This window comes from Macaca nemestrina, chromosome 13 (assembly GCF_043159975.1).
Source record: "Macaca nemestrina isolate mMacNem1 chromosome 13, mMacNem.hap1, whole genome shotgun sequence".
Lineage (NCBI taxonomy): Eukaryota > Metazoa > Chordata > Mammalia > Primates > Cercopithecidae > Macaca > Macaca nemestrina.
In genome coordinates this window covers 74,740,698-74,750,448 of record NC_092137.1, presented here as the reverse complement: position 1 = coordinate 74,750,448, position 9,751 = coordinate 74,740,698, and the positions used below count along the sequence as shown (strand labels likewise).

The 9,751-nt window shown below is 51.3% G+C and overlaps 1 protein-coding gene across 1 annotated transcript; it reads left to right on the top strand.

Annotated features, from left to right (window-relative positions):
* The first annotated feature begins 5,733 nt into the window (after positions 1–5,733).
* Positions 5,734–9,745, top strand: LOC105465296 (mannosyl-oligosaccharide glucosidase). Its single transcript, XM_011713683.2, has 4 exons — positions 5,734–6,247; positions 6,421–6,647; positions 7,416–7,612; positions 7,790–9,745. The coding sequence occupies exons 1-4, from the start codon at positions 5,896–5,898 to the stop codon at positions 9,525–9,527; spliced, it is 2,514 nt and encodes an 837-aa protein (XP_011711985.1). The 5' UTR covers positions 5,734–5,895; the 3' UTR covers positions 9,528–9,745.
* Positions 9,746–9,751: the final 6 nt, after the last annotated feature.

The following is a 9,751-nucleotide window of genomic DNA, read 5'->3' as shown; positions in this document are numbered from 1 at the left end:
CCATCTGTCACTTGTTTTGGGGGGGGGTCTTGTCCTGTTCCATGGGCTGGTCTCTAGCTCTTGGACACAAGTGACCCTCCTGCCTTGGCTTCCCAAAGCCCTGGGATTACAGGCGTGTGCCACCAATGCCTGGCCACATCGACAACTCTTTTGTTTGTTTTTGAGACAGTCTCACTGTCACCCAGGCTGGAGTGCAGTGGTGTGACCTTGTCTCACTGCAGCCTCCGCCTTCCGGGTTCCAGTGATTCTCCTGTTTCAGCCTCCTGGGTGGCTGAGATTACAGGCATGTGCCACCACTCCTGGCTGATTTTTGTATTTTTAGTAGAGATGGGATTTTGCCATGTCAGCCAGGCTGGCCTCAAACTCCTGACCTCAGGTGATCTGCCCCCCTCAGCTTCCCAAAGTGCTGGGATTACAGGCATGAGCCACTGCGCTCGGCCTGCAACTCTTAATTCACGCATTTGTGGAACTTCTCTCCCTCTTGGGTCCTTTTTCTTTAGAACTACACAGGTGTTCTACCTTCATTCTTTTTCTCTATTTTTTTCTGGGGCATCTCATCCTCTTTTACAACTTGAATTACACCTTCTGGGGTTAAACTGTTTCTTTTGGTTCTAATCCCAACTTCTGTGCATAGTCAGGTTACCTGCTACCAATTCCCTCCAAATCCCACCAACTATCTTTGTCTAAAATAGAATTGATAATCTTACATACACATATACTTGCCTCTCTTCCCTGACTTACCCATTCCTTTTTAAAAACAGGCACTTCATCTACTCAGCCACCTGGGCTGGAAACCACAGTGTTCTCTAGTTCTGCTCCTTTCTGTCTCTGCATATCTGGTCACTCAGTTCAGAATATTCTGTCTTTTAAAAACGTGCCTGAAAGTCGGGCAAGGTAGCTCATACTTGTAGTCCCACCTACTCAGAAGGCTGAGACAGGAGGATCTTTTGACCCCAAGAATTCAAGGCTACAGTGAGCTATGGTTGCACCACTGTACTCTAGCCTGGTGACAGAGCAAGATACCGTCTCAAGAAAAAAAAAAAAAAAAAACTTCTGAAATGATCTCTCCGTTCCCATTCACTCTATTCATCATTATTGCCTTCTGCTACCCAGTCTATTTCCTAAACATTTTTGCTGCTACTTAATTTTATCATTCCAAAGCATGCGATTGGTTTTATCTCTCAGTACTCCCTGTTTAAGAAAACAGTGCCGGCTGGGTGCAGTGGCTCACGCCTGTAATCCCAGCACTCTGGGAGACCAAGGTGGGTGGATCATGAGGCCAGGAGTTCAAGACCAGCCCGACCAACATGGTGAAATCTCATCTCTATTAAAAATACAAAAATTAGCCAGGCATGGTGGTGGGTGCCTGTAATGCCAGCTACTCAGGAGGCTGAGGCAGGAGAATCGCTTGAACCCAAGAAGCGGAGGTTACAGTGAGCCAATATTGCACCACTGCACTCCAGCCTGGGCGACAGAGCAAGACTCCATCTCAAAAAGAAAAAAGTTCCTAAAGTGTTTTTCATACTTCCTCAACACTCATTAGTGTGGACCATGCAATCAATTTAGGGAGTTCAACCATTCTTTTTTTTTTTTTTTTTGGAGACAGAGTTTTACTCTTGTTTCCCAGGCTGGAGTGCAATGGCACAATCTCGGCTCACTGCAACCTCCACATCCCAGGTTCAAGCAATTCTCCTGCCTCAACCTTGCAAGTAGCTGGGATAACAGGCATGCACCACCATGCCTAATTTTATATTTTTAGTAGAGACGGGGTTTCTCCATGTTGGTCAGGCTGGTCTCAAACTCCAGGCCTCAGGTGATCTGCCCACCTCGGCCTCCCAAAATGCTGGTATTACAGGCGTGAGCCACCGCACCCAGCCTAAACCATTCTTAAAAAAAAAAAAAAAAAAAAAAAGGTAGGCTGGGTGCGGTGGCTCATGCCTGTAATCCCAGCACTTTGGGAGGCCTTGGCAGGCAGATTGCCTGAGGTTGGGAGTTAGAGACCAGCCTGGCCAATATGATGAAACCCTGTCTCTACTAAAAAGACAAAAAAATTAGCTGGGTGTGGTGGCGGGCACCTGTAATCCCACCTACTCAGGAGGCTGAGACAGGAAAATTGCTTGAACCCAGGAGGTAGAGGCTGCGGTGAGCCAAGATCATGCCACTGCACTCCAGCTCCGGTGATGGAGTGAGACTTTGTCAAAAAAAAAAAAATAGAATAAAAATTTTCAGACTGAGGCTGAGTTCAGTGCCTCATGCCTGTAATCCCATCACTTTGAGAAGCCGAGGTGGGCAAAATCACCTGAGGTCAGGAGTTCGAGACCAGCCTGACCAATATGGTGAAACCTCATCTGTACTAAAAATACAAAAAATTAGCCAGGCGTGGTGGCTGGCACCTGTAATCCCAGCCACTTGGGAGGCTGAGGCAGAAGAATTGCTTTAACCCGGGAGGTGGAGGTTGCAGTGAGCCGATGGCACCACTGCACTCTAGCCTGGTTGACAAGAACAAGGCTCCATCTCAAAAAAAAAAAAAAAAAAAAAAATCAGACTGCATGGCACTTAGAATAGGAAGTTTAAATAGATTAAGTCATGCTTTGTCACCCAGGCTGGAGTGCGGTGGCACAATTGTAGCTCACTGCAGCCTCCATCTCCTGGGCTCAAGCAGTTCTCCCACCTCAGCCTCCCAAGTAGCTGGGATTGTTCTCCCACCTCAGCCTCCCAAGTAGCTGGGATTACAGGCGTGAGCCACCATGCCTGGCTTAATTTTTTTTTTTTTTTTTTTGAGATGGAGTCTTGCTCTGTTGCCCAGGCTGGAGTGCACTGGAGCACAATCTTGGCTCACTGCAACCTCCGTCTCCTGGGTTCAAGCGATTTCCAGCAAATTTTTGTATTTTCAGCAGAGACGGAGTTTCACCATGTTGGCCAGGCTGGTCAGGAACTCCTGATCTCAAGTAATCCACTGGTCTTGGCCTCCCAAATTTTTTTTTTTGAGACGGAGTCTTGCTCTGTCACCCCAGGCTGGAGTGCGATGGTGCCATCTCGGCTCACTGCAACCTCTGCCTCCCAGGTTCAAGCAATTATCCTGCCTCAGCCTCCCAAGTAGCTGGGATTACAGGTGCGCACCACCATGCCCGTCTATTTTTTGTGTTTTTAGTAGAGGCAGGGTTTCACCATGTTTGCCAGTCTGGTCTCGAACTCCTGACCTCAGGTGATCCACCCACCTCAGCCTTCCAAGGTGTCGGGATTACAGGCGTGAGCCACCACACCTGGCCAACCCTAATTTTTAATTTTTTTGTAGATGGGGGGGGTCTCCTCCTAGAACCCCTGAACTCAAGCGATTCTCCTGCCTTAGCGTCCTAAAGTGCTGTGATTACAGACATGAGCCACCACACCCAGTTGGAAGTATTCTTTTAGGAAACTCGTTTTAAGTCTGTAATCCTGTATATAAGTTGTGTGTGCATGTGTATCTGCACATACTGGGTTGCACTATGGAATTATTTCTTATTGTGGGTTGTAGGAAAATGGTTGAAAGCCACTGCTTTAGACACCTTCAGAATGCTCAGCTAGGTAACAAAAGATCTGTAGTCAGTGGCCTGCTGTGTACTTTGCCGGATACATTTCCCACAACCCTCCTACAGCAGCATTACTATACCTTTTCCCTGTCTAAAAGGGTGCTATCTTCAAAGGACTGTTTTTCCCCTCCCCCTTTAAAAAAGAAAGCTAGGAGGAGGCAGTATACTGTTGTAATGAGCCAGACTGCTTGGGGTTGAGATCCTAGCTTTGTTCTTATGTAGCTGTATGACTTTAGACAAATTATTTAATCTCTCAGTGCCTATTTCATTTGTAAAATGAAAATAATAGTACTTTCCTCATTGGACTGTTGAGATTAAATGAATTAATATCTGTAAAGTGCCTAAAATATTGCTGGGAGCATATCTAAGAGGCCTTATTTATTCTTTTTTTTTTTTTTTTTAGACAGAGTTTCACTCTTGTCACCCAGGCTGGATTGCAATGGCACGATCTCGGCTTACTGAAACCTCTGCTTCCTGGGTTCAAGTAATCCTCCTGACTCTGCCTCACGAGTAGCTGGGATTACAGGCATGCACCATCATGCCCAGCTAATTCTGTATTTTTAGTAGAGACGGGGTTTCTCCATGTTGGTCAGGCTGGTCTCGAACTCTCGACCTCAGGTGATCTGCCCGCCTTGGCCTCCCAAAGTGCTGGGATTACAGGCGTGAGCCACTGCACCCGGCCTAAGAGGCCTTATTCTAAAGTCAAAAGAACAACCTGGATTTGAGTTCCCCAGCTCCAAAATTAACTGGCTGTTATTTGGGTCAATCTTAACTACTCTCCTCATCTGTAAAAATGGGGGTGGCCTGGCCAGGTGTGTTGGCTCACACCTGTAATCCCAGCACTTTGGGAGGCTGAGGTGGTTGGATCACCTGAGGTCAGGAGTTCGAGACCAGCCTGGCAAACCTGGTGAAACTCCATCTCTACTAAAAATACAAAAATTAGCTGGGCATGGTGGTGGGTGCCTGTAATCCCAGCTACTCGGGAGGCTGAGGAAGAAGAATCACTTGAACTCTGGAGGCAGAGGTTGCAGTGAACTGAGATCACGCCATTGCACTCCAGCCTGGGTGACAGAGCGGGACTCTGTCTCAAAAAAAAAAAAAAAAAAATCAAATTAAAAAAAATGGGGATGGTTGCACATGCACTGAGCGCTGGCATTGTGCTTCAAGATTGTGAACTTGAGGTTGGGGCCATTTTCTCTGAGTCCCCAGCACCTTGCATAATGCAATATAGGGTATACAATAAACATTTGTTGAATTTCTAAATATTTAGCATCTACCTTATGCCTATAATTGATTAGTACTGTGATACAAAGATGAATAATGAAACAGGTATGTAATAAGTGCTACAATAAGGATGTAGACAAATGCAATGGTAGCAAGAAAGACAAAAATAGGACTGACCACTGGGTTTGGTCAGATGATTGTTTAATAAGCAAAAAGTCTACCACCAGTGGAGAGTGGGGCCAGAAGTCAGATTATAGTGAAATATAAGTGGTCGTGTTGCATAAAGCATCAGTATTTTCTTTCCTCCTTTCCTTCCTTCTTTCTTTTTTTCCTTTCTTTTTTTTGAGACAGAGTTTCACTCTTGTTGCCCAGGCTGGAGTGCAATGGCCCGATCTTGGCTCACTGCAACCTTCGCCTCCCGGATTCAAGCAATTCTCCTGCCTCAGCCTCCCGAGTAGCTGGGATTACAGGCACCCACCACCACACCCGGCTAATTTTTGTATTTTTAGTAGAGATAGGGTTTTACCAAGTGGACCAGGCTGGTCTCGAACTGATGTCAGGTGATCCACCTGCTTTGGCCTCCCAAAGTGCTGGGATTACAGATGTTAGCCTCCAAGCCTGGCCACATCAGTGTTTTGTTTTGTTTTGTTTTGTTTTGTTTTGTTTTGAGACGAAGTCTCGTTCTGTCGCCCAGGTTGGAGTGCAATGGCACAATCTCGGCTCACTGTAACCTCCGCCTCCCGGGTTCAAATGATTCTCATGCCTCAGCCCAACGCTAGATTGGTTTTTCCGAGCCTGTGAACTCCATGGAGTTGCCAGATAAGCGCAGTCCCGGTGGACCAACGCCCAGGACGGATGCCGTAGACGAACCCTATGCCAAACCGCAGGCAGCGGTTCCGGACTCTGGGACTTAACCTAATGTGGCGGGGCGGGACTTCCGGCGGGAGGCTGACGCGGCGGCGGAGGCGCAGGCGCGGGCTGGCAGGTGTCGCTGACCGGACGGTGGTCGCTGGGGCGAGAAGCTGGACCCGGAGAGGCGAGGCAGGACTCCGGCTCCACTGCCGCCTCTCCGAGCTCTCGCGACGCGGACCTCAGTGCCAGAATGGCTCGGGGCGAGCGGCGGCGCCGCGCAGTGCCGGCAGAGGGAGTGCGTACCGTCGAGAGGGCGGCTCGGGGAGGCCCCGGGCGACGGGACGGCCGGGGCAGCGGGCCGCGTAGCACGGCTGGAGGAGTGGCTCTGGCCGTCGTGGTCCTGTCTTTGGCCCTGGGCATGTCGGGGCGCTGGGTGCTGGCGTGGCACCGTGCGCGGCGGGCGGTCACGCTGCACTCCGCGCCTCCTGTGTTGCCTGCCGACTCCTCCAGCCCCGCCGTGGCCCCGGACCTCTTCTGGGGAACTTACCGCCCTCACGTCTACTTCGGCATGAAGACCCGCAGCCCGAAGCCACTCCTCACCGGTAACCGGGCCCCAGGGCGGGCAGGCAGGCGGACTCCTAATCTGGGCGCCCCAGCTTGAAGCCAGATCAAGGGTGGGGAGGAATGGATCAGGAGAGTTATGAAGAGGGATGACCCAGAGACCCGGAGGGACAGGTCCCCTGCTCGTTGACTTACGTGGCCATTCTACCCCCAGGACTGATGTGGGCGCAGCAGGGCACCACCCCGGGGACTCCTAAGCTCAGGCACACGTGTGAGCAGGGGGACGGTGTGGGTCCCTATGGCTGGGAGTTCCACGACGGCCTCTCCTTCGGGCGGCAGCACATCCAGGATGGGGCCTTAAAGCTCACCACTGAGTTCGTCAAGAGGCCTGGGGGTCAGCACGGAGGGGACTGGAGCTGGAGAGTGACTGTAGAGCCTCAGGTCAGGGCCTCAGGACACCCTTTTCTCAGCCCAGACCCCCTCTATCCTTCCCTTGCTGCCAGCAAATGCAGCATGAAGTGGGCTCTGGCTGCCTGGCTTAAATCCTGCCTTAAACAGCTGCCTCTATGAGCATCTCTAAGCCTTGATTTCCTTGCTTGTAAAATGTAAAATGTAGATAATAATAGCACCTAACTCACAGGACTGTAAGAATTAAATGAAAAAGAGGCTGGGCGCGGTGGCTCACGCCTGTAATCCCAGTACTCTGGGAGGCTGAGGCTGTCAGATCACCTGAGGTCGGGAGTTCCAGACCAGCCTGGCCAACATGGAGAAACTCCGTCTCTACTAAAAATACAAAATTAGCCGGGCATGGTGGCGCATGCCTGTAATCCAAGCTACTCGGGAGGCTGAGGCAGGAGAATTGCTTGAACCCAGGAGGTGGAGGTTGCACTGAGCCAAGATCGTGCCATTGCACTCCAGCCTGGGCAACAAGAGCGAAACTGTGTCTCAAAAAAAAAAAAAAAAAAGAATTAAATGAAATAAACTGTGTAGATTTCTTAGTGTAGGACATAGTACAAAGTATACTGTTATCTTCCAGGGCACCCAGTGCAAGGCTCTTTATCTCATCCCACTTGGGTGTACCTGGTTACCCTCAGTGACCCTCAGTACTGCCAGATGTATGTTGTTTACATTACCCCTGCCTGCTGTTCCTTTCCCTAAGAGAGAATGCCAGTCTAACACTGTTCTTTTCTGTCCTCCTTGGTCACTTAGGCCTCAGGTACCTCTGCCATCCCTTTGGTCTCCCTGTTCTTCTATGTGGTGACAGATAGCAATGAAGTCCTAATACCAGAGGTTGGGTCCAAGGGGCAGTTGAAGTTCATCAGTGGGCACACCAGTGAACTTGGTGACTTCCGTTTTACACTTCTGCCACCAACTAGTCCAGGGGATACAGCCCCCAAGTATGGCAGGTAATTGGGGGAAGAGAATGTTCAGGGATGGAAGGGGTGGTTATTCCCATTTTCACCAGTCTCCATGTCCCCTGCCTGAGACCTCCCAACTTGACTCCTGAACATTTCGTATTTCTCTTTATAATGCCCACTGCCTTCTCTTGAATAATATTTCCTATTTATCTTCTCCCCTTCAAGCTACAATGTCTTCTGGACCTCCAACCCAGGACTGCCCCTGCTGACAGAGATGGTAAAGAGTCGCCTAAATAGCTGGTTTCAGCATCGGCCCCCAGGGGCCTCCCCTGAACGCTACCTCGGCTTGCCAGGATCTCTGAAGTGGGAGGACAGAGGCCCAAGTGGGCAAGGGCAGGGGCAGTTCTTGATACAACAGGTGACCCTGAAAGTTCCCTTTTCCATAGAGTTTGTGTTTGAATCGGGCAGTGCCAAGGCAGGAGGAAATCAAGTCCTACCAAGACTGGCAGGCAGTCTACTGACCCATGCCCTGGAGAGCCATGCTGAGGCCTTTAGAGAACGCTTTGAGAAGACCTTCCAGCTGAAGGAGAAGGGCCTGAGCCCTGGCGAGCAGGCTTTGGGTCAGGCTGCCCTCAGCAGCCTCCTTGGTGGAATTGGCTACTTCTATGGACAAGGACTGGTATTGCCAGACATGGGGGTGGAAGGGTCTGAGCAGAAGGTGGACCCAGCCCTCTTTCCACCCCTACCCCTTTTTACAGCAGTGCCTTCCCGGTCATTCTTCCCACGAGGCTTCCTTTGGGATGAGGGCTTTCACCAGCTGGTGGTTCAGCGGTGGGATCCCTCCCTCACCCGGGAAGCCCTAGGCCACTGGCTGGGGCTGCTAAATGCTGATGGCTGGATTGGGAGGGAGCAGATACTGGGGGATGAGGCCCGAGCCCGGGTACCTCCAGAATTCCTAGTGCAACGAGCAGTCCATGCCAACCCCCCAACCCTACTTTTGCCTGTAGCCCATATGCTAGAGGTTGGTGACCCTGACGACTTGGCCTTCCTCCGAAAGGCCTTCCCCCGCCTGCATGCCTGGTTCTCCTGGCTCCATCAGAGCCAGGCAGGCCCAGTTCCACTATCTTACCGCTGGCGGGGACGGGACCTTGCCTTACCAACCTTACTGAACCCCAAGACCCTACCCTCTGGGCTGGATGACTATCCCCGGGCTTCACACCCTTCAGTCACCGAACGGCACCTAGACCTGCGATGTTGGGTGGCACTGGGTGCCCGTGTGCTGACGCAGCTGGCAGAGTATCTGGGTGAGGCTGAGGTAGCTGCTGAGCTGGGCCCACTGGCTGCCTCACTGGAGGCAGCAGAGAGCCTGGATGAGCTGCACTGGGCCCCAGAGCTAGGAGTCTTTGCAGACTTTGGGAACCACACAAAAGCAGTACAGCTGAAGCCCAGGCCCCCTCAGGGGCTGGTTCGGGTGGTGGGCCGGCCCCAACCTCGACTGCAGTATGTAGATGCCCTTGGCTATGTCAGTCTTTTTCCTTTGCTGCTGCGACTGCTGGACCCCAACTCATCCCGCCTTGGGCCCCTGCTGGACATTCTAGCTGATAGCCGCCATCTCTGGAGCCCCTTTGGTTTACGCTCCCTTGCAGCCTCCAGCTCCTTTTATGGCCAGCGCAATTCAGAGCATGATCCCCCCTACTGGCGGGGTGCTGTGTGGCTCAATGTCAACTACCTGGCTTTGGGAGCACTCCACCACTATGGGCATCTGGAGGGTCCTCACCAGGCTCGGGCTGCCAAACTTCACAGTGAGCTCCGTGCCAATGTGGTAGGCAATGTATGGCGCCAGTACCAGGCTACAGGCTTTCTCTGGGAGCAGTATAGTGACCGAGATGGGCGAGGCATGGGCTGCCGCCCTTTCCACGGCTGGACCAGCCTTGTCTTACTGGCCATGGCTGAAGACTACTGAAGGGAGGGAGAGGAGGGGAGCCAGGCCACTCATACCATTCTGGCTCTAGAGGGACAAAGGCTTCTGGCTTCTGCCCCCAGTCCCTTGGATACCAGTAATTCAAACCTTCCTCATTTCATCTCAGGTGTCTCCTTACTGTCATCCCACATAGCCCTGGGGTGAATGTGAATTCAGAGTCTATTTTTCTAAATAAATTGGAAAAAACATTTTGAACTCTATTGCTT